Consider the following 25916-nt stretch of genomic DNA (forward strand, 5'->3'; position numbering starts at 1 on the left):
GTAGCTGAATGCGTCCAATTGACTGTTATTCACTTGAATCTTTGATTGACATTATTTAACAATAGGATTTGTACAGCGCATTGACAATGTAACCTGTAACTGATAACTGCAGTCCTGCAACTAACAACAACACATAAATATATATATACATTCTAGGGAATCGCATCGCCCTGTCGGATGTTGTTCCTATTAGGTATTAAAAACATTTGTGCTTTAAACACGCAACAGAAGTTAGTCACAAGGGGTTGTTTATAATAAGTGCGGTAACATGGACTGCAGTTGCGACTACGCATATTATAACCGATTAAAATAACCTTCAATTTTATTTAATGGTAAACTTTTTTTTAATTGTTGGTGGATTGCGTTTAGAAAAGAAGAAGAATTGCAAACACTTGCAAACACTGTAATTACCAAGTATTTCATTTTAAATGTGATATAAGAAAATACACATTAATTTATTAATTGAATTAATTTCATTTAATTCTCGACAACTAACACTCAAATTTATTGTTATATCTACAATCTGAGATTTATAAGCCGATCACATTTAAGTGCCAATCTGCGCTCCAATAATGAAATAAAAGTTCCAATAATGAAGTAAAGTAGTATTAAATTGATAAATTGTAATTTTAACAAAACCTTTACATACTATAGACTGAACTAAGGCACTACTTGAAATTCACAGTAGTAAATTAATCTATTTATTACTATATATACTATATATATATATATATATATATATATATATATATATATATATATATATATATATATATATATATATATATAATATACTTGAAATTCGTCACAGTTACTCCTCCGACGCAGACGCTCACTAAGAACGGTTTTTTTAAGCAAATCCTATGCAAAATACATTTATCTTCTTATCTGCCTGTGCGAAGCTTGGACGACTAGCTAGTTATAAATATTATAAAGAGAGGTGTGTATATACTTCTTTTAGTGTTGTCATATTTAAAATTGATTTTATAAAATGCAACAAGTACAAGTTTAACACTACACAATAGACATGTCGGGTTTGTATCTATTATAAATGAGATAACATTTTGATAATTTTATGTACTATGTCAATTTAACTAATAACCGCACGGTAAAATTGCTAGAACGATAGTTGTATAAAGTAAAATTGAAAACCGCTCATATGATGAAAATAAACGGCGTTATTGAACAAAAACATCTCCTTTAATCCGGTTATTACATCGCGGTTGCGGTGGAATTTAGTCACCACTTTGTATAAATAAATTCGTATTCGGAGGCAAAATATTAAAAATCATTTTTATGAACTTGAGTAGGATGTAGGAACTTGAGTAGAATTTTTAATAAACGCTCTTAATTACTTTAATTAAGAAGTTATGAAAGGCAACTATAAAAATTAAAGGAATACAACAGTACAATGTATTGTTATTTGGCGGTAGAAATTGCGGTGGTGAACGTATGGTACCTATTCAGACAGGCTTGCACAATGCCACCATTGGACCAAGATTAAGCAAATTTTATTAAAATTATAAAAATAATGAATCTTAACTCGAAATCTAAGCTTATGCGTTACAGTAATTTCTGATTTTAAATATGAGCATGAAATTTTTTACTTTTAACCGTATATGTAACGAATTACTTTAACTCCAACTCTTAAGAGGAATAAAAATACGTAGAATATTGCAATAAAAATATATTTACAATATCGTGGAGCGACGATATTAAAAGACATGTTGAAAAATATATCTGCGATGCTCTAACTAGAAACTTAGAAATAGAAATTTTACTTAAGCCATACAGGTTTCCATTTGAAGAAGACGCAAATAGTGAAAAATACTCTTTATAAGACTCGTTTTCAATACCTATTCATGGAACTTTTACTTCGTACTAGATTTTTATTTTTATTGTTAACTTTCCCTTACAGCATTTGAAGTTTTTTTTTCTCTGTGACAATATTAAATACCATTTATATTAGTCACACGCTCTACCATTTTTTCACTTTAATTATTGATGTTTTATCGAACGTTGAAATAGATTTAACGTTTAATGAAACGTGAATTTGTATCGATACACTTAGCTATTATGAGAATGATATATCATCTGTTACTTTATCTCATTTTCAACTTTTACTTTTGAATGTTAATATATTTTTATAGATTTAAAATTTATTTCTCAAGTCCGTCTGGATGGGTACCACACAATTAACATTTATCCTACCGCCACAGTAATACTTTGTATTGCTGTCTTCCGGTTCGAAAATTGAGGAGGTACAATAAGTAATTACGAGCACAAGTGAGATCCCGTGCTTGATGGCGCATTGACAACAAGCAGTGTAACTGAAAACTTCTTACAAAGCCTGTGTATTTCTGTCTATGTATATGCAATTCCATTTACTCGTATCTTACTAAAATATATTTAAATAATAATAAAAAATCGTATTTATTAAATTATTCGTTCTATTTATTACTACGACAGCAATTCTAACGTTATATTTGAAAATAAAATAATAACCTTACTAACAGTGTACAAAACATGACATAACATAACATGACCGCATATGAAATTTGAAAAAATACGGTAAATTGCAAACCCAAATACCTTCCGACCCTTTTCATAAATGTCAAATTCGAAACTATTGACAAAATTCCATGCAAATAAACTTTGAAATTATAATATCACAGTCTTCTTAATAATGCTCGAAGTTCGAAAAATATTATAATGCACAAAGGAGGTACAATAAGGAATTTATGAAATGCTTTTTACGTATATGTAATGACTTATCGTTTATAATTTGCTTTGATTTTTTTTTCATGACAACAAATTTCCACTAGAGAAATATTCATATTTGGAGACGTATTTACTGTTTTAATTTTTTTCTGTCTGTGTATATGCAGTTTTTATAACATAAAGTATCGTTGGTCTAGTGGCTTAATGTAAGGCCACAGACCCGGAGGTCCTATGTTCAAGTCCCAGGTCGGGCCAGTAAAAAGTTATTGGGTTTTTCTGTCAGAAAATTCTCAGTAGCAGCCCGGAGTCTGGAAGTTGGAAGTGTATACACCCGTGCCTCGGAAAGCACGTAAAGCCTTTGGTCCTGCGCCTGAATTCTTTCCGGTCGTGTCGTGGATTGCCTTCCCATCGGATTATGAGAGTTAGGGAATAGAGAGTGGACCTGTGTTTGCGCGCACACTTGTGCACTATAATATCTCGTTGCGCAGTTGGCTAATCTCTCTTGAGATTGACCGCCTTGGCCGAAATTGGTCTGGAGGACATTATTAAAGTATCATATACAGTCAGTGTTAGTATGATATATGATAGTTTTTAAGTGCTATTTTTTTACTTTTTGAAACTATTACAAATAAATCAAAATAGTCCCGTCGTTTGTACGTTTAATGAGGTTCGTTCATAATTATCTATGAAGCTGCTCGCTATCTACGATTCTTCTTGCATATGTCCATTAAATATTTATATAATTTTTTTTAAAGAATTTACCAAACGAAATTCCCATGAAAAAAAATTGTATAAATCCCAGGTCAAATCATTTAAAAAATATTTTGTCTGTTTGTTTTATCATTTTTCATTTCATTTTACACATTTCATGCTTTTGGTCCTTTAATTGATCATCTTCATAGCATTATTGTTTTAATTTAAATTTAAGATTCAATAACAATACTGAATATCAGTGGAACTCTATATGATATATATATAATGTATATTATGAAATGCTATATATTATATTATTGTTACAGTTAATGGACTGAGATTAAGAAGTATTTTACTGCTTAATTAGATAATTCATTAATACAAATGACATTCTAATTTTATAATATTATATTTTATATACTTTAACATTTATATATTATTCATTGAATTAAAATCTTTTTTTTTACCTTTTTGAAGACAGATTGATATGTTGTGCCCATTTTTGAAACAGAAGATTTGAGAGGGAACCGCTCCATATTTTTCTGAAAGAATATTACATAAAAATTATTATATTTATGTAACGTTATTACATAAATATTTAATAATAATGATGTAGTGACTTTTTATACATATCATATTAACTTTGCAGATGTATAAATATATAGTTCTAATATAGAAATCATTACATTTTTCTATACTACATTACTACATACAAATTAACAAATGGGAGTAATTTAGATTATAAAATAAAGCTTAATATTACTTTAACTACCCGCTATTTGTTCAAGCAATTACTAATGCATTTTAAGAGATTAATTTATAATATAATTAAATAATATCAGAGATTTATAATTACGTAAATTTACCATTACATGTTATTAATACTTACAATTTTTTTTGTACAAAATAATTTGTGAGATATAATTTTAAAATAAATTAAAATAATAATTTGTAATTTAAGCTGTAATAAAAAGCATGTTTTTTTTCTGTCACTTTGAAAGACCTTACACCGATTCGTTGTAAGTTTTGAATTCGCAACGCCCCCATTTAATCGATTTGAAAATATGATAAAAAATCTGTTTTAATTAATTTATTTACATATATACACTAAATATGTATTATTTTAACCTAAGAACGAAATCCTAATCGACGAAAATTATAACTACATATGTCTAAAAATAACCCACTTCGTCAAGTTAAATTTAAATAAACACTAACCTAGATAGTCGTGAACATTTTGAAAGATTATTTAATTTCACAGACTTGTAATCAGAGCAATAATCAACAAGAAAACTTTTTAACGGCACAACAGGAATATTGCGACGCAGATTACTATTTACGGCAAAAATCAAACAAGTTTTGATTCGTGGTAGAAAGCAACGATGAATGCATTTGTCAGTTTGTAGTTTGTCTTTGTCATAACATCGACATGACACCTCAACTTTTCGCTTTTGACACTTGAGTTGGATTTTTTAATTAAGCTTAGTCTACACGTAGATAATCACCATTTGACTATTATTAATCAAATATAAAAAAAAAAAAAACAAAATACTTTATTCAACATTAAACTGACTTATTGATAGTCAAACCAAGAACTAACACCGGTTTGCAAAATCAATACCCGGCCCTGAGAAGAACCAGTAAAAAGAAATCAGCGAGATTTATTGTATCATGTTTCGTTTACAATTTGTAAAAAAAAAAGAAATAGCCTGGAGGCGATCGTATCATTCACGCACATATTGTGAATATCATCCAAAAAAATTATTAATTGGATATACCTTTAACTCACAAGCGTTCCTTTACATTACATTTTTTTTAATTTAGCTGCTGAAGCATTTTGGACGCTTTCGGCATCCTGTTGTATAATCGTATATATTGCTCCACAAAAGAGTTACTAATTCTATGTACTCAATGCAGTCGAGCAACAGGAGTAATTAGTGTATGTATGAACATACAAGGAATGATCCTTGTACCAATGTTATGAGTATCACATTTTAACACTAAATAATTAATATAAATGATTGATACAATAAAAAGCAGCATATGAAAAATATATTTATAAAAAACTTCACTTACGACTTCGAATTAATTCAACTATAGAAACTTTTAAATTAAGAATTGGTTACAGTATGCGGTAAGAGAAACTTTATGAGAAAATATTTTGTTTTTCTTAACGCTTTGGTCCCTTAGCAATGCCTATTGATGCAATTGCTAAGAAATACTGCTATAAAATACTGTTATAACCTATCTATAAACTCACAAATATGTAAAATATAACATAATATCACGTAGGAGCAGAACAACTTAAGTGTAACGAGAATGCAAAATACAAGTCATAAACGTCAAAATTCTAATTAATGTAAAACCTTAATGTAACCAACGTAATCAATAAAAAATAGTAAAAGTAATATGTATTATTTTCATGTTGTCATTATTTATTTTGCTTACCAATGCTAGTCACTGTGGTGTCTTCCAAATAATTCTGTATTTAAGATTGTCGTTAAATACTTTCGTTATACTGGAATTGTGATTAATGATTACATATTGTAATCGTAATCGTCAATCATTTCAATTCAATCAACTAGCTTTGTATGATGATGTATGAAGTATGAAGTAGCAATCCCGTAAAACAGGACTCTGAAACCGTTATTATACTATACGGTGGTAATAGTAATTATAAGTAATATATCCAACCCACAGGCTGCACATGTAAAATGTTTGGTTTTACATACTTTTCCTTTAAAAGCGTAAATTTTATTTCATTAATGTACAGCTCAAACTTGCAGGACAACATATTATAATGAACCACCAAAATACCATAATAAAATAATATAATAATGAATTTTACCTTAGACTAATTGTCAGTTACTAAAAGTTCAAGATATTTAAAATTCCGCTACCCTTTTAACTCCTCCATGTACTCAATTAACGAATACTGAGGACGAATCACACATTTCTTTCCGTTGGCCTTAGAGTAGTTCGCTCTATTCGAAGGTATATATTAGCCCACGTGACTCACTTTAAAATAACTTTCTAAACGCACTAATAGAAGGACAAAGTAAGACCATTTCATCTCCAAAACTGAGTTTGCTTATTATTTTGCTATCTGTAAAGCAATTTATTTTTAATCACAGTAAGTTCGTCAATCATACGATTTATATAATAAGTAGTTTTCACCCACGGTTTCTTCCGCGCGTGATGCGGCAGATGTAATGTATCCTATGCGCTATTTTGTATCTAAGAACATTTATACAAAATTTCATGATTCTCAGTCGAGTAGTTAAGACATAAAACCTTTACAAATAAACAAACAATCTCACTTTTGCATCTATAATATTATTAAGTAAAGACGGATTTTACCTCTGGAAGTGTTCCATATACTTGAAAAGTTGATAGGAAAAACACTACCTAATGATGACGATGTAAAATATAAGTTTTCGCTGAGTTGGCTGACAACGAATAATTTGGCTTCAAACACCAACGAAAACTTTACCTTGTTCAAACAATTTTCAATGCCAGTTTATTCTTGAATATTTATTATATTCTTTAAAAATTAATAAGTAATAGTAATCAATCAAAAAAAAGGTGTGTAAATTTTATTGTAAGTATTAGAATCGAAAATGCATTAATTTAATTTCTATGCCATACCGCCACCGTAACTCAAAAATATAAGATCTTATAATATAGTCATGCGCAATGCGAACATTCCTGTTAGCGCATACAACGAACCCAATAAGATGGTCGTTTTCATTTGGTCGGCTAGTACCATCAAGGACTAAAACATGCAAATGACTAGTACACATTTGTCTGGGTATTGGGTCGGCATAATTGTCCTGTATATTCTCGGCTTTAGTATGTAATGTATGTATAATTGTTCTGTATATTCTCGGCTTTAGTATGTAATTTGGTTGTGAATTTTTGATTTATAAACATCATTTAAAAACTGAATACGAATGAAAATGAGCATCCCATTTTCCACTGCCACTTGCAGAAATATAACCAAGGTTTTACAATACATATAGTGTAGGTGGTACACATGTAAAACATAAAATACATGCCTAATGTCCTAAAGTCTGAATTAATGAGCAAGCAATTTCGACATTATAATTGCGAAAAGATTAAAACTTCGATTGGTTTTTTTTTAATTAACTTTAATATAATGTCATTGTTTTTATTTTGATAGAAGAAATGAAAACCGCTAAAAATTAACTTTACCGGTTTGCTTCATATTAGTGCAACACTAGCTATATCCGCCGATTAATATAAAATGGCGTCAGCCGAGTTTTTAGAGCAAGCTTTGTCTATAGACGTTGATGAGAATGCAGTAAACGCGATCGTGGGTTCGCTTGAAAATCATTTAGTGACGTCCGTTTCGTCAATATCATCACAGAACAATTTAGTAAATGTTATTCCTAATCATCTTAATATTACTTCAAGTGCAAATACCATTAATGGACAAAAATATAGTCAGGACCAAAGTGATAATGAAATAGGTTGTGTAAACTTTCAACCATCACTCGTTTCATGTGCATCATTTAGTGTCCCAACATCATTTGTGTCACAAGCAAACTTATCTCAAAGTGTTTCAAATAACGGTGAACCTTTAAAAGTTAGTACGCAAGTACAAAGTTTGTCTGTGTCAGATAGTAATACACCGTATACAGTTCGGTCTATCTCGAACAGTTGTGTTAATTTGTCTTCGTCCCAGGCGCAGATAGTACATTCAATACAGGGAAGTAGTGTAGTATCTCAATCTGGGAACAAAACGATTAGTATGCAACCTCCTTTGGTTTTAAAACAGGGTACAACGTCTGGTCAAGTTGGCATGCAACCTAATATAGTTACAGTGCCTATGTCAGTGAATTCTAGCATTCCTGGTTCTATACCGAATGTTATGACTATAAATAAGCCAGGAGGGCAAAACGTGGTAGTTACAACGCAGAATTTGGGTACGGCACAACCTGCTATTTTGCCCAATGTGCAGATATTGAATATGCGACCGGGTGCTCCAGCAGTTGCGGCACAGAAGTCTGTAGCTACGGTATCTCCGCGAGTCGTTATTGGGACTCCACAGGTGGTGGGAACAAGAGCAGCTGCCCCTGGAGTAAGTTTTCATTCATTTTGATGTTGTACGATGAGCACTTCATGCCTTGGTTATTCATTATTCAATGTAAATGCTTCAGGAGACTCATAATTAAAACTCCATTATGCGAAATATATAAATCACAATATGAAATACAAAATAACCTTATAAATATATTAAACCTTGCTTGTGCGCATTTATATTTCTCATTTTCTCAAATCAAAACTCAATTTGTTTTCAGTTGGTTCAGTTTATTTTTGCATAAAAATGCTCAACTCGCAACAACATACTATATGATATTTACGTCAGATCTAAATTTAGCCTATTCCATATTGTAGAATGTAACTTTGCGGAAAGTAAACACGATTAAAGCTATGAAAAAGTAAAATTATTAAGGGTAGTAACTTTATTGTAAATAATATCATTGTTTTTATTGCAACACAATCAAATTAATGTTTTTTCTTAATAAACAATCATTTTGTAATTAAATATTGCGATTAAGACATTCTTAAGAGTGTAGTTTTTGCCTTTGTGAAATGTTTAATTTAAAATTTACTTTAAAAGCTATTTGTAATAACTACACTTAAATAAAACTACCTTCTTAAGTTTAGTATATATATGTATTATAAGAGGTTTCATTTTTCATGTTATAAAAATCATTAATTTAACTTGTATGCATCAAATTCATTTATATATATATGTATATATATATATTTTTTATTAAATATAACAAACATTCCATGGAGAATATTTAATAAAATGGTCAAATAAAATAATTTTCTTCGAAAACATTGTAAATTAAAACCAAAATAGTTTTAATTCTTTTATTTCATAATGTAAATTTGCTATCCAATTTTTTACACTGTAATAACACAGTACCCTTTGAGTGCTATGAGTGTCATTTCTCTCCATTTAAAAATTTATACTAATAAAATAAACATTTTAATAAATAGATGGTTACCACTTTTTCTCTTCATTGCAAGAAATTAATTATGGGTCTCACAGATTCTATTGCACAAAACATGTTTGCTTGATTGTGGAGCATAAACCTCTTAAAACTATTCCACAGCATTTATTTTAAGTTTCGTAACATATAGGATTATGTTATACATAAATTGTGCAATAATTATACCTGTATTGCTTTTGTGTACTGCCTTCTTCATGTTGACCCATGCTTTCTAATGCAGTGTTAGACTTAATTGTTACATTCCAAATAAACACTGGTGTGTGTATCTATACTTGTACCGTTTAAAATTTAATTATTATGCATGTGTGGTTCATTTGTATCCGTGTAAATATTTCATATGTCAAAATAATAAATCATTTATCCGAAACGCTACAAATAATATGGACTACATACTAATATTTGATTATAGGCCATTGAAAACCTCGAGAGAAAATTGCAACTGAATATGTTATATACGTACTATTAATAGTATTCATTTTGAATAGTAGATCTATGAAAAGCTTCTTGTGATTCATACGTCTTAAATTTTTGAATTTATATGTTATATGTCTATGTTTTCAACAAACTGTTTCCTTCTATAAGTGCAAACACCCCATTGACGGGATTAATTGCATTTTTGCATTATTTTAGTGTTATACAAATTGACCCCTATGTGCAGATGAATATGAACAAATTGCCATGATTACTTGCTTACATCCTTCCTGTATATTATATTTGTATAGAAGAATTTTTTTTCCTATAAAAGTCGAAATATTTATCTTTTAAATAAAAGCTGTGTACCCATTTTTCACCTTTTTGTGATGTTTATCGATCAAAATTTTCACGACGCGTTATTTGGTTCTAAATAATAGAAAATGATAAGGAATTATTGCACGCGATCACAATTTGGTATGCTAATTACAAATAAATAAAATATTTGTATGTAACTTGTGTATAGACAAGGAGTACAGCGATCCATAGAGTGAAAATGTAAATCTAACAAAGTGATAAGGATACAATCAATACCGCTTTGAATGGCGGAAGTTTAGCCCTTACGATTTATGTCAAAGCTAAATGCATAAGTTTTCGTTTCGAAACTTGGCGACTTAATTTACGAAAAGCGATTTTTTGAACAAGTTTTGTTTTATTGTTTTCACATGATGTCCGTCATAAATATCGGATGTGTCGTACAGATAAATCGAACTATTAAAATGGCGCCATAAATTCCGATTGCTATCGAATGAAAACACGATATTTACGAAATATATCAGCGGATCGAATGATCGACGAGTAATAATTTAAATATTTTGTAAATTTAAACATAATTATTAAATATTGACGTGATTTTACTATTTCGAGTATTTGATTATTGTCCGAAAGGTGCCGATAGCCTGTTGATTCTTCTCCCGCGATGTGGACAATTTATTAGTTGTTGTTTTTTTTTTTTGTATTCGATATAGCTGATACCTTACACATCTATTTTATACATCGATATAGGATCAAAATAATTGCATCATTGCAACATTGTATACTTTTGACTGATGTCTATTTTCGTATTAAAATATCGATTTCTGTTACACAGTTCGGACATTTGATATCGTAAACGTTAGCTTTGTCTGAAATCAGTATAACAGGGCAATATTTAATGTAAATATAATTTATATAAACTGTTGAGATACAAAAACCGATTGGAAGTGTTTTGATGGTATAAAGTTTTTTTTTTTAAATATACTTGTTATATTTCAATGTAAAGATAAGACGGGTGTTAAACTGAATATTAAATCGAGAAAAGATTGATTGTTGATAATCTTCAATAGTGATTTCTATAATTAAGACACTTTTTTATTTATAGTGATTTATTATTATAATTAGTGCAAAATGTAAAGATGTGAATGACTTGATATAATCATGTTTATAGAACGTTATAGAGGATTACTGTGTTTTATTATTCAAAACATGCTAAACGACTTCTTAGTACTTTCGTTAGTACTTCTCAGTAGTAAAAATTGCTATGAAATGGAATATATGTAGAGTGAAATAAGTGTTCTGGACTCAATTAATATGTCACCTTAATTGAAATCCTATAATGATTTTTGATTTACAAAAAGATCATTGGATGATAAATATTATATTTCGTATGTCAGAGTGATGTAAAGAAAACATTAATTAATATATAATACATTGAGTGTAATAATTTAGCAATTAACATAAATTTCATTATGTTATTGTATTTCTCATCATATGTCTATGTCAAAGTATTCAACACATGCTATTTATATTTTGATGTCATTCTTATCAATGTTAAAAACGTTATAGTTTTAATTAAGATAAGTATTTTTATTTACTTCTTGGAGTCATATATATATATACGTAATGTATTTGTTATGATGCGAAATGTAATCATATGAAATTTATATCATTTTGTATTATATAGTAGGTTTTACAATGGTGCTTGTTGTTATAAGATAAACCAACTAATTGTATTATATTCAACATGCTTCAACACATCTAACAAACCCACATTACAGGTAACCTATTCACTATCATCGCCTGCACTTCTTGTATGTTTATTGTGTTATGTAATAATTAATTTGCTTAGATTCATATACGGACGTTGAGACCAGCAACGGTAACGAGACTCGTTCATGACATATAGTAAAAATTGAAACGACGCGTTCATTTTTAGATAACGCTGCAAACACTTCAAAGTCTACAACAGGGGCAACAGGGTCATTTGTTGTTAAAGACTGAGAATGGTCAATACCAGCTGTTGAGGGTCGGCCCCGCGCCCGCGGCCAGCACTCTCACGGCGCCTCAGCCGCAGACGCTCCGGCTGTCGACTGTGCCGGCAGTAAGTAGGCAAAGAAACTTCGCCACCCCATTCATCGGCCTATGAGATTGGACAACGCGATACCCTTTGACGTTACATTTATTTGTCCAATTTCAAACGAATCGTGCATGTACAGTTACGGTGGCGGTGCATGTCATAAGGTAATTAACAAGGTAAGACGCAACCGGAACTCGTTCCAGTCATTGGTTATATTAAAAATACTAATTATTATTAACTTATACTTTTAAATAAATGCACGAATATCAGGCGAAGTTTCATGAGCGAGGTCATTCACGAGTCATTATGATGATATGTCTTCTGAATTTTATTCGTTCGTTATTTGCTCGTTAAATGATCCCGATATTCGCGTATCTCGTTTTACGCAATAATCATAGATTAACAAACACCCTGGACGACGTTTTAAATAAAACCAGTACATAACATCATCCCGGAATCACGGCTTCGCATAGAACGCTTAGCAATTTTTAGGGTGAGGGAATCAACTCACACGCATGCGAGAAAGCACAATATGCAAAAAAATTAAAACGAAAGATAATTATATCTCTATACTTAATATGTTATATTTTATATAAATTATTGTAAAAATGAAAATGCGTGAAGCTAGAGGACGATGTAATTCGAGCATAACACTTAGTAAGCGCTCGTGGTCCATGCAAAAGAGTGAGTCTTGCACGCAGTGCCTTATTAAGATAAAATTATAACGAAGCTTAATGATGTACTGCTTTTATACAATGTGCTTGTGTCCGTTTGTTTTAATACCGTATCACTTTATTGTATTAATATTATAAATGCTACGTTTGTGAACTACATGCGATTAGGGGCCACTACAGTTATTAATATATGCGTAATTTTATGTATATACTACGTTATTATATTTAATATATAGAAGCTTTGTATATCTCGACATTAAGACAGGTAAATTGTTAGCAGATAAACATGAGTTTTATTTATAACGAACATATTTTTATATTTAAAACCCACGATGTATCGCGCACATTGTTTAAGTTTTTAAACGTTATGTGTGTACTTACTTTATTGTTTTCAATATTAGTTTTCTTTTCCTCGACTGTTTGCTGTCGCTTGCGATTGTGCACGTGTTTGCTCGTATTGCATGAATTATTTGTTCAAGTTTCTGTCACAGGTTTCTAGTTCACACACCAAGATCACGCGGGATCGTTCAAAAATTATTTTGAAGTGATTAATTTTACAACTAGCTACATCAAAGAGTTTTATTCACAACAATTATAATGTAGGATACACGAGTACGAGTTGTTATTTAAATTTTGGTTTAATAAAGTTTTTTTTATATAATATAGGTGTACGCCTACCTATGTGCATATGGGCTACCTGATGGTAACTGGTCAATAACGCCCATAGACATTGGCATTGTAAGAAATGTTAACCGTCGCTTACATCGCCAATGCGCCACCAACCTGGGAACTAAGATGTTATGTTCCTTGTGCCTGTAATTATACTGGCTCACTCACCCTTCAAACCGGAACACAACAATACAAAGTGCTGCTGTTTTGCGGTAGAATATCTGATGAATGGGTGGTACCTACCCAGACGAGTTTGCACAAAGCCCTACCACCTACCAAAGTGATAGAAATTAGGCGGATGAAATCTCATAACTTTATAAATGCTACTCATTTTTAGAATTCATTATTTGTATAACGTTTTAACTTAAAAGCGACTTACGTATATATATTTCGTATATATATAAATAAAGTAACCATGCAATTTATATTAATGCTCTAAAACTTACGTATGGTGGTGAAATGTGGTGGATGTCATTGTAAGGTAAAGTCAGGAGTTGTGTGTGTTCAGGGAGAGGGCCATACATACATAGCTATGTGTATGTATGTGTATTAAAAAACATTGCGATGAACGCGAATAAAATGGTTCGAATCATGAAAGTAATAGTACCGTACTAAGTGTGGTGTATAGAAAGCTTGTTGTTGAAACTAAAATTAAGGACAAGCACGAATAAATGTGTTAATAGTGCCGAAAAATATATAGTTTTGATAAATAAAATGAAAAAAGTCCTATTTTATGAAACATTTCGCAGATTTCGTATATTTTAGCGGTATCTACTTTATTTAATAAATTTAAATTATTAAACAAAGGTTTCTACTACGCTTCCTTATCCGACTTTAATCAGTCGAAAAAAGTGCATGCAGCCTTGAATTAGTCTGGAAACGCTAAATAAAAAGCCATATCAAATTCTATTTTAAAATTTATGGAATACGCGCGAACAGTACGCGTTCGCATCGACAGATATTTTTTTTTTTTTGTAAATAAAAAGTTGTTTATGGCTTAATAGGTTTTTCTGCACGGATTTTGATTAGTTATAAAACAACGCAAGGATGCGAGATTTTAAATATCCTCGTTTTTTCTGTCTAGCACCCAGGCGTAGCAACGGTGTCGACTAGCATCGCTTCCCCCAGCCAGATGGCAAATCAAATGGCAGGTCAGATGGCAAATCAGATGCCAGGGCAGATGCCGCCTGGGCCTGTCGCCACGCCGGTACCGCTCCCCACAGTGACGACCATCCCAACCCCTTCACCCCAGCCCCTACAGCCCACTGTGACAACACAGGTAACTGGTACACGATAATGTTTGATAATTAAATCATCGCTTTTAGTAGAAGCTGATATTGGTCATTATGTAGTTCAAAATAATTGCTTATTAGGAATAGAAGTTATCATATAGTTTGTTTTTTCGTAACTATTGCCGTGTTTCGCTTTCTTATATACTTTTATATATTTAAGTCCATATAAAGTTCCCTTACTGATTGACTTCTCGTCTCTCAGCTCATAGATCAAAGTACTGTGCCAAGGATCTTGAAATTTTGCTCAAGAGTTTCTCATAAGTAAGAGTTAAATGACTCCGTTATGTTTGTATTTTCAATGGACTTACCCTAGTAGGATAAATAATGTATGGCGAAAAAAGTGTCTCTGGAAATTAGGGTCTTTTTTAAAATAGAATATGTTTCGGAACGTCGGAAGTTCTTAGTTTTTTTTCCAGTAAATATATATTTTGTGCATATACTACTTATACTAGTACTTCTTTGTATGTATCGAAAAATCTAATACATATATATTCCAACACTAAATAAATTTCGTATAAATAGTTTGTATCAATTTCAGTTTTTAAAAACAGTTAAATAGGAACAAGGTAATGAATGAAGTCCCATTACGGTAGGTCGCGTTTTATTGCAAGTATTTCAACAGCAATTATAGGTATATTGATTGAAAAATGATGTAATTGTCATTAGGTTAGTTGTGAACAACATCGACGTTATTGGTTATAGGGCCTTACTTAAGCCTATCTGGGTAGGTGGTACATACTGATTACACTAACAGTATATATTATATATTAACGTAGTAACAATAACAAGTGTACATAACTCACACAATTAAATGCTAGTTGCATTTAATTAAAATAAAATAAAAAGAAATGCAAAATTCAGAAAGCACATTATCCAATAAACTTAATCTAATCAGTTTAACATTTTTTAAATGAACTTAGAGAATCGCATATTTTATCAAGGCCCGGAATATTTTTTGCGACGGTGTTATATTTCAAACATATTCTAATAGATGCCTGATTTGCTATGTCAGTTTTTGTACACGGTGTGTGGAAAATATCATTTATCGTATTCCTCGGACATTTATCGGGGGACTGAAAGTGACACCCGCTCTACGACGTTGCAGCACCCTAGATCAAAGTACTCTCAAAACGTAAGTGAACGATACAGAAGATTCCAAATGACACTGGCATATTACAAACAGCTGCGTGCTAAGTATTTAATACTAAGTAAAAACTAAATTTTGTGCTGCTGTAGTAACGATTGTATTTATGTGAGATGCATACTATAATGACTATTATATATATTAAGTCTGATTTCCGATACTTCTTGTTATAATGTATTACTTATTAAGTATCTAAAGATTGTGGTCTTTTGTTATGTGCCCGTGATAGCGCGAATGAGCCCAGTGTAAGGGACATAACGTATAAATTGTTTATAATTCTCACAATGCCGATCACCCATATACAGAGATGACGATAGATGACCTATATTGTAATTTAATCATGTCTTTCGGGTATAAATGAAAAAAAAAGTGCGTCCTAAAAAATAACTAATCAATATAAAAGTTTTGTTATTATTATATTTTCATTATTCATCATTTTCATCACGAAAATTGTCGTGACTCAGAATTTGTTTTAAATTATATGGTTTCTTCGACGTTAAGTTGAACATTGCGTAAAGGATACTTTCAAGAACAAATTGTGAAACTTAGGCCAGCTGTTTCTGAACGTGGAGAGGGGTAACTTGATCGCCGACTTGCTTAAATTAAAAAGAATTAACAACTGATTGTTAATCATTTTCCCATATGAAAATTGACGATATTAATTCCTGTTCACTTCATATATCATTTTACCCTTTACTGTCATATTCCGGACCCAATATTTGTCGGTGACAACTTGAATTGCATTGGGCATTGACGCAATAAAAATGACCGAATTCTGTGTAAATCTCGCCTTAAATACAACTCCATAATTGATTTTGAGCGCGTGCGTAGCAATCGTGGGACTATGGCTATTGAAGATAAATGGGCATGATACGTATGCACTAATACAGAATAATTATAGTACTATACATTTTATTGTAGTACATGGACGAACGGGTCTAATAAATAATTAATACAAAAAAAAGTACACCTATATCGATAAACTTTAAAAGAAAAACTTTATCTAAATATAAAATTTGAGCCAAACCGTTAGCCTCTTTCGAGATATATACGAAATATATATCAAATAATTATTATTTATTATAAAAGGGTTTGTTTCAACTAAATACTACTGAATTCATATCATTTCTGAATATTTATTTTGCGTAAATAAAATAATAATAACGTCAATAGTACAAATTGAGATATATGAGCGGATATATCGTATAGCAAATGACTGATGATATAATTCACCATTTATTATGCGATCGCGATGCCAATTATTGCCAATCATGAGCTATTGCGTTGACCCTTCACAGTCACTATCATTAAGTGACATAAATTACTTTGAATTGCGTCCAGATGCGACGAGTAGCGTGAGCCAGTGTCAGTGTACAGGTGGAGGAGGTAACATCGTGGATACAAGAATCGACTCTTTGAATAAATCTTACATCAAAATATAAAGGAGAGTGAATCGGACCTTTTCAATTTATTACGTATGAGGTAGTTTTCATTTTGATTAAACTGGATGTAATCAAGATTTTAGGAGTAACCGAAAATCGTAAGATGTTTTTGAATAAGAAAGTTACAAGTTTTTAAAGTAATATTTTAATTTTTTCGACATTAACTTGATTCCAGGTGGCAAATCAGGAGTGTTGCGCGAATTGCACGCGTAATGACTCTGTGATGACTATCGCGGTACGAAAGCGAGGAGTCTTTTGCGATGTGATTTGTTTAGTTCGCATATGGAATGATTGCATCCTTTCTGTTAGAACGTTTTTATATAGAAGACGCACTGCTACATACTGTTTAGAAAACCATTATAAAATATCGTACGATAGCCCGATGACACCGGCGTAACGACTTCGATTTTAGCAATGTATATCAGCAACGTGAACATGGTAAAATATATTAGCATAAGTAAATCATTTCCAACGAAAAATGAAGGTTTGCTCATAATGTATTTAAAATAAGACCGAGAGTATTTTAATATAAAAAAATAATTTTGACACATTTAGTATTTAAATACAAAATTCGAATAAAACTTCTTTTGCTATGACTTACTTCCGAATTTCGTACAATTTTTAAAATGAACTATACCTGATGCTACTGTAACTATCGGCATTTCACTGTTGAAACGTATGATGACAATGTCTGTTATTTGGACTGGATTTTCTTATCGATTTACCGTCATTATTTTTGATTTTGCGAAAGACAATCGTCTTGCTCCCAGAAGTTGACGCCAGTGTACATTAACGACAAATATACATTGTTATAGCGATGGTTTGTACTATACTATACCAATTACATACAAACATTGTAATTACTGAACGACGTGCACTACCGACACACGCGTACAAGAAAGTAGTTGCAACATTGGAAAATAGGATTCATATTTCGACGTTCTTTAAATTCTTTTTTGTGTGAAATCTGAAAATTTCGTCATCCATAAATATATCTTCTCAGAAACCTCTAGACAACACGAAGGAGAAATGCAGGAATTTTCTTGCCAATCTGCTAGATCTGTCCAGCAAAGAGCCAAAGTCGGTCGAGCGGAATGTGAGGAACCTTATCCAAGAACTGATAGACGCCCAGGTGGAGCCTGAAGAGTTTTGTGATAGGCTCGAACGTTTGCTCAATGCGAGCCCCCAGCCATGTTTAATAGGATTCCTTAAGGTAAGTCTCATTAGCAGTCCTATGTTTTTTTTATTTATAAATAAATGTATAATTATTTATACATATATTTATGAAAAACTTAATAAACATAAGGATATTGGAAAGTTAATGTTTAACTTTGGTCTTTGTTTGTTGATTATGTACGTTTTATATTCGATATACATTTTTTTCCACAGAAAAGCTTACCGCTACTAAGGCAATCCTTGGTTATAAAAGAACTGGTGATCGAAGGCATAAACCCTCCCTTACCCCATGTCGCTTTCTCAACTCTTACCGGACCTACGCCGCAGCCGGTACTCGCCTCCTCTAGCATTTCAATGGTAAGATGCTTAGCTGATTATGAAATAATATTACAAACTTTTTTTTATGTTTAACAATAATTATAAATGCAAATGTGAATGAAAAAAAAAAACAAATTAATTTCGATAACATTTTGAAATTACAGTTTTATTATGTGTATAGATTAACCGACAGTTTTGTCTGACAAATTGACTTGCTTTCCAATTATTTTCAAAATATAATTAAACATCACACAACATGTAAAACCGGTAGGCAGCGTAGTGAAACGCTTGCATTGCTTTAATGGCATTATTACAATCAGGTCACATAATACTATTAATGCTACGCTAATGACATAATGCTAACAGTTACCACGACCTCAGCATAAGTATACTGAGCACGATATTAATACTTTTATAATAAATAATATCAGAATTGTTTAATTTTTTTAATGAACGATACGATAATAACATTTAAAAGATAAAAGGCTGTTAGTGTTCATAACAAAAATAACATAAATCGAAATGTCGATCATGCCGATGGTGGTTCGAGCTATACCGAAATATCAGAAAGCGTACATACTGGCTCGTGGAATATGAAAAGCATCACGCAGTGCATTATTACTGACATGTGTCAAAGGTTGTATATAAAGAAATTTTAATGAACTAGTGGAACGTGACATAGTTATAAGTCGTGGTTGTGGCAGCTAGATGACGAGGGGAGTTCGAGCCCCATTCTCACGCCCCTCCTGCCCCCCGTGATGCCAATGATCCCGCCCCAACCGCCTTCACCGATACCGGTTAACATAGCCGTGCAGAGTGTCGCGCAGGTTTGTCTGTGCCCTCGTATGCATTGTCCAGGGACGTATTTTTGAATTTTTTTGCTCTTAGCAAAAATAATCGGCCGCCCCATTACTCGATAATGAAAACAAAAAAGCTATGAGACGAATAAATACTACGATGTGTCCCTTCGGACGAACGTCCCCTAGAACCTTAGGAAAATACGTCACTGGCATTATCTTGTGTACTATAGGGTTGCTGTCCAAACCTTTATAATGAAACCCAAGACGGAGGTAAGACAAAACGGTTTGGAAATAGAAGTCTGGGCTACAATGAAAAGTAATTTATTAAGCTATTTATTTTAATGTACTTACTAATAATATTTGTGTAAAATAATATTCAAGTTACGTTCGATGTTCATTATACCGATATATCTCGATTTTTATATATAAGGGGATGGCAGCCCTATTCTGACACATAGACGCCAATTATCTTTTTAATACGAGGGTTAATTGAGTTTTCGGAATCATTCAGGAAAATCAAAAATTTATCGTAACTATGTCGATTTTTAAATATTTGTCAAAACATAATATAAGGTTTATGCAACAAAGAAATATTAATATTATAAATATTTTTGTAAAATATGTAAACTAGAAAACAAACAGCGAAAAAAACGGTGTAAATTGTTTCGCTAAAGTTTTCTCCGAACGACGCTCCTTTCAAATTGTTCATGAAGCATGTTGTTCAGCGTCATAAGTTTATAACTAGAGGATTTAATAGTTCATATATATTATGTCTTATTGACGGCGACTTGTCACTTCAGAACAATGATTATATATATTTGTTGATGATTATATAATATATTTTGTTTCTGAATATAATTGTCAAGTGTGGCCATTTTATACACGTTTTTATGTATTTAGCAAAATTTGTAAAATTGCAGTTCACTGCGAATGATTCCGGACAGCTCTACGAATTTATATTTTTTGTAGATGTGTCGTTTTTTTTTTATTGTTAAAGTGGCTTTCTAGTTTATAATGAGCAAAACATTGGGTTTTATACTAAATACGACCAGGAAATATGAGATATTCTATTTTCCAGATGAATATTTAAGTCCAGGAAATAGAGGCCTATTACATTTATACATATATATGTACTCCAACGGAGCGCACTCCGATCACCTATCTACCAAAAAATATGATCAGTACAAACGTGGGTGATGAAATGATTAATCCCTTTATAAAAATTGAATAACACATTAAAAATGAGATGTAGGTATTGTATTAACAGGTTACAAACGTAATTAATCACGTAAAATATTTTCAAAATAATAATATTTTAAATGTTATGAATAAAGAGTGAAAAAAATATATAACATTATATCGTATTGATTAGCGAATCATAATCATTTTACATACTATTGTATTATCGCATAAATATAATTGTATGCTCATTATTTCCTAGTTTATGGCTCGACGTTGCAGTAGAAGTAATCGGTGTTAGTTGTACATGTCATGTAGAATTAAGTTAATGTTACTTTAACTATCGCTAATCATTTAGTTTTTTTTTTTTTTTTTTGTTATCAACGCTTGTCTTTATTATTTATGATAACATATTTTTAAGTTTAAACGAAAATTATGATGATTTTGTATTGTTTATAATGAATTATTTTACAGTTAAATTAGAACGTGCACCAATATATTTTTTTTTTCTAGATTTTTATTGTCTATTTGTTCATTTTTTTTTTATAGTTATAAGAAATTGTTTGGTTATGTATAAATAAAAATTACAGATGATATATATTAGAAATACAAATTAAAAAAAAATTATGTTTCTCTTTTCGTAACGGTATTTCAGTTCTTTAAATGTCGAATATAGTCGCTGTCGAATGTCGTATATAAATAAGTAATCTGTAAATTTTGTTTATAGATGTTTATAATAATGTAATAATAAGCTATTGCATGCCGTAGTGAATTTCAAGAGATTTTTTTTTTATATTAACCTTAATATAATTTATACGCACAATGTGTAGAAATATTTAATATTATGGCATCGGTAATTGTTATCATTGATGCGGTCGTAGTTTGTTAATTTTTTTTTCTTTTGTAAAATATATTTTGCAGGTACAGTATAATATTCATAAATAAATATTGACTTTTCTGCTGCATGTTTAATAAAATATAAATTAAACTATTTGCGTCAAAATTTATTCAAAGTATAGAAAACTTTTTTTACTAAAATTAAATAGAATAAATGTTTTTTTTTTAATTAATTAAAGTAATACTGAAAATAACTTTGTATAAATTTGAATATCACTTTTGTGAATACATATCTACGGTATTGTATAATCAGAATCTTAATAATATTCCAGCAAAAGCCGCCACCCAAAGCGGGCGGTACGATAGCAGTTCTGCAGAACATACCTGTTCATACGAAACTGAATGTATCTAAGGTCGGTAAGACGATGCCCGTGAACAAGTCCAGCTTCACGAGATCGACATCGTCCTCATCGGCCCTGTCCACGGTGTTAACGGCGGGGAAATCCCTCCTCAAAGACAAGGAGAAGAAATCAACAATGCAATTCACTCAGCCGTTCGTTGACGATAAGATGGCGGGTGATGACGACATCAACGACGTGGCCGCTATGGGTGGCGTCAACTTGGCTGAAGAAACGCAAAGGATCCTCGGCTCTACCGAAATGATCGGTACACAAATCAGGTACTTTAATAAAATATCCAGTGAAAACAATATATATATATATATATATATATATATATATATATATATATATATATATATATATTTAAAGCAAGCATTTATTTAATCGATGTACTTAAACTAATGAAGCAACACCATGCTATGTGTCCTAAATTTCTCCTCAATTAGTGTGATGGGTTTGATTTAAATTCTGTTGCAAGGTTTGACGCTCGCATACTAAAAGTTGAAATTAAAGAAATATCCATATTTATAGTATTTCTAATGTTGTTAAGTTGAAATACTTCAGTTTATTTTTTTTTTAAATAAATTTCGTGAATATTAATATGCTTTGTTTCATTCAGGTCATGCAAGGACGAGTACCTGGTACCGCTGTCTCTGATGCAGTCGCGACTGAAGGCGGTCGCAGCAAAGCATGGTCTCGACGAGCCTTCGCCAGAAGTGGCAGGCATCTTCAGCCATGCAGTCCACGAACGACTGAAGAACCTCGTGGAGAAGTTGGCCGTTATCGCTCAGCATAGGATCGACTTATTGATCAAGGTTAGAGACAAAATGAATTGTACTTTAGGAATTATATAAATACTGAGTATTCATGATAGAATAATGCAAATATATCGTTGTGTGTTTTTGTTTGCTAAACATTAACTGCAACCCAAATCATATGTTCACCCTAGAAATAAACATATTCTTCAATACACAATATGTATGAAAATATAAAAGTCGAGTCACACGATCCTAACTTGAATCTGCAACTGTGAGGTTATTGTTTCTAAGATGCTTTGCAAGTAAAATGTTAGATGCATTTTCTAGTATATATTGTTTACAAGCTTTGCGACCGCGGAGCACGGGCGATGTATCTCTCAGGACGAGTTTTTATTGCTATTAGTCTCTAATACTACTAACACAATTTATATTGTGAAGTCCGTATTGATAAAAGCCTGTGACTAATTTCAAACTATGAAAAGACCATGATCCGTTTTCATTAAATCTTCTGGCTATTTCACACGATCTTGCTTACATATGGAGACGTATATTTATACAAGTAAAAATGAAATATCTATGTGAATGTATTTTAAAGTTCGTTAACATAATTATGTTTCACTCTAAACATTAAAAATGCATCTCTTGGCCTTCATCTATTTTTATATAAATAATATATGTACTATTTCGCCAACTACGGTTTGGCGAAATATAGTTAATTTAGAATTATACTTACCATATAATGAAATCAATTTATCGTTAGTATCGACTTTGTGTGATAAGCGTATCGCTAGTAATGATTTAACTGTAATTCGCTGTTTACTTTATTTATCAGCAGTCGGATTTGAGGTATGAAACAACCCAAGACGTTAAGGGACAGCTCAAGTTCCTTGAAGAGCTAGACAGAGTGGACAAGAAGCGCAGAGAAGATTCTGAAAGGGAGATGCTGCTCAGGGCTGCCAAGTCCCGCTCTAAAAATGAGGACCCTGAGCAGGCGAAGCTAAAAGCTAAGGTAAGATTTTTATGCCAGTCAAAAGTCGCACTCATGCGGTTGTTAACAATTAAAATTATAGTCTAGACGAAATTGCTAATGTTTTGTAAATTGTTTTGCAAAACTACTCTCAAATGATATTGTTATAATTATCATATGTAAATAGAAGCCATAACGGTTCTATAATTGTTTTACAGGCTAAAGAGATGCAGCGAGCTGAGCTAGAAGAGTTACGACAGCGTGAGGCCAACTTGACGGCCTTACAAGCCATCGGGCCTCGCAAGAAGCCACGTCTCGACGGACCAGGTGGCTCTGGAGATAGTGCTCTTGGCTCTAGTAGCCACGGATCCGGTGGAATTGTGAGTGTAAAACAATGATGTTACATCACCTTTTTCACAATGGTCGAAAATAAATCGTATTCCTATTCTATTTCAACCTTAAAAGGAGTAAAGATAAATAAACAAACATTGACAATTAATTATTCATTACAGATTCAAAAAATATCGCGTTTTAATATTCGGCGAAGTTTTTGTCGAAATATTAAAAGTAAAATATAAGTCGATATAAGAAGTTAATTGAAATAGTGTATTGTAGAATATAGTATAATAATAATATGGCAGACCTATTAGCAAATCGCTTGAAATATGAAAATTTATGATTTGTTTACATCTACTCCTTCTTCGGAAGGAAGAATAGGCTATACGGATGATAATAATTTAACAAAAAAAAAAACTATTTATACATTACTAAAATTCTTGTATCGACATTTAATTAATTATATGCAACATTCGGTAACATTAATTTGTAAATTGTTTACAGTCCGGACGGAGTCAGCTGGCCCTGCGAACACGTCTCAAGCGCATTAATCACAGAGATATGATATTCCTTCTCGAGCAAGAGAAGGAGACATCCCACTCGCCAATGCTGTTCCGCAGCTATTTAAAATAGTATCAGGTACGACGATACGATCGTCGTGGACGAAAATCGGGAACGAGTACTCAATTTTAACTCAGTGTCAGTGATGCGGCCTGAAATAAGCGAACGTGGTTGACGTTCATATTTCAATATGACAAACTGATTTGAACTTACAAAATAACATAGTAGGTTTTGGTGTATTGTTTTTGTAAATTCTGAAAATTATTAGCATTTTTGTTTCTAACCTTAAACATTTAAAAGGACTATGATGGAATAAAATATATAAGCACTTTTTTTGTATAGTAAAAATAATCAGTCGTCTACACTATCTAGCGAAAGATTAAGAATATGTAAATATAATAGAAATGTACTTTCATAGTAAGTACATATAGCTAACTAATTACATATTTGTATACCTAAATCCTACCTACACTAAAGGCGAAACCGATTATATGGCAAATGAAACTAGAGAATGTTTATAAATATAACAGCAAAAGCAGTGTTGTGAGATATCTTTTGCGCGCTGCGTCTATAGATTAAACCTCTGGTCCGGTCATGGCGATTAGTTCCGAGGATAACTATATTTCTACACTACATGGTAGTAGGATACTATACTATTATGCTGAAGTAAAATAATTTCAGAATTAGATTTGACAAAAGTCAGATCAACCTAACATAAAGCAAAAAAAAAAAAAATACAACATAGAAAATAAACCGTTACTCTTAATTCTTAAATAGTTAAAACAACTTTTGACATCGAACACCTAGTTTAGCAGATTCAATTTGAGGACTTTCTTTTATTTTTTGTCAAAGATATACTTTTTTATAAAATGCAGTTTTCATAAAATGTATAAGAAAAAAAAAAACGTCAAATTTTAGATTCCATGAAGTTTTTATAATCACTTTATAATATGTTTATCTTAATAATCAAGTCACATTAGGTACTTATTAAAAATAATGTATAAAAGAAAGTGTCCAGTGACCCTGGCTGACATGTCTATGACTTTAAAATGAGATCTACCATTTGTTTTCTCGCGGTTTTAATATTATTAT

The 25916-nt window shown here is 31.5% G+C and overlaps 3 protein-coding genes across 8 annotated transcripts in view; 1 reads left to right on the forward strand and 2 right to left on the reverse strand.

Moving 5' to 3' along the window:
• The window catches only part of LOC126780352 (H(+)/Cl(-) exchange transporter 5), a 30369-nt gene extending 25562 nt beyond the window's left edge, over nucleotides 1–4807 (reverse strand). For both annotated transcript variants that reach the window (XM_050504769.1, XM_050504768.1), the window contains exons 1-2: nucleotides 4633–4807; nucleotides 3882–3956 (exon numbers count right to left, since the gene is read on the reverse strand). In XM_050504769.1, coding sequence (XP_050360726.1) covers nucleotides 3882–3950 — 69 coding nt within the window. In that variant the 5' untranslated portion in view covers nucleotides 3951–3956; nucleotides 4633–4807. The remainder of the gene's footprint in view (nucleotides 1–3881; nucleotides 3957–4632) is intronic.
• Nucleotides 1–12544, reverse strand: part of LOC126780356 (uncharacterized) — a 200185-nt gene extending 187641 nt beyond the window's left edge. For both annotated transcript variants that reach the window (XM_050504787.1, XM_050504786.1), the window contains exon 1: nucleotides 12529–12544. The gene's annotated coding sequence lies outside the window, so the exon portion shown is untranslated. The remainder of the gene's footprint in view (nucleotides 1–12528) is intronic.
• LOC126780351 (transcription initiation factor TFIID subunit 4) lies at nucleotides 7682–25598 on the forward strand. 4 transcript variants are annotated; one of them, XM_050504763.1, is made up of 11 exons: nucleotides 7682–8518; nucleotides 12130–12294; nucleotides 14698–14892; nucleotides 18495–18704; nucleotides 18881–19024; nucleotides 19690–19812; nucleotides 22134–22480; nucleotides 22822–23017; nucleotides 23793–23969; nucleotides 24146–24307; nucleotides 24768–25598. In XM_050504763.1, exons 1-11 carry the CDS (start codon nucleotides 7682–7684, stop codon nucleotides 24894–24896), a joined length of 2685 nt encoding a protein of 894 aa, XP_050360720.1. In that variant the 3' UTR covers nucleotides 24897–25598. The 4 variants fall into 4 exon arrangements, with proteins under 4 accessions (XP_050360720.1, XP_050360721.1, XP_050360723.1 ...); XM_050504764.1 differs by lacking the exon at nucleotides 19690–19812; XM_050504766.1 differs by lacking the exon at nucleotides 19690–19812 and having other exon boundaries at nucleotides 22215–22480.
• Nucleotides 25599–25916: the final 318 nt, after the last annotated feature.

This window comes from Nymphalis io, chromosome Z (assembly GCF_905147045.1).
Source record: "Nymphalis io chromosome Z, ilAglIoxx1.1, whole genome shotgun sequence".
NCBI lineage: Eukaryota > Metazoa > Arthropoda > Insecta > Lepidoptera > Nymphalidae > Nymphalis > Nymphalis io.

What these genes read in the sequence shown, in the direction of transcription:
- LOC126780351 (XM_050504763.1), top strand. Translation starts at nt 7,682, where the DNA reads ATGGCGTCAGCCGAGTTTTTAGAGCAAGCTTTGTCTATAGACGTTGAT. An exon ending in ATGATCGGTACACAAATCAG is followed by an intron (nt 22,481 to 22,821) that starts GTACTTTAATAA and finishes TGTTTCATTCAG; the next exon opens with GTCATGCAAGGACGAGTACC. An exon ending in GGATCGACTTATTGATCAAG is followed by an intron (nt 23,018 to 23,792) that starts GTTAGAGACAAA and finishes TTTATTTATCAG; the next exon opens with CAGTCGGATTTGAGGTATGA.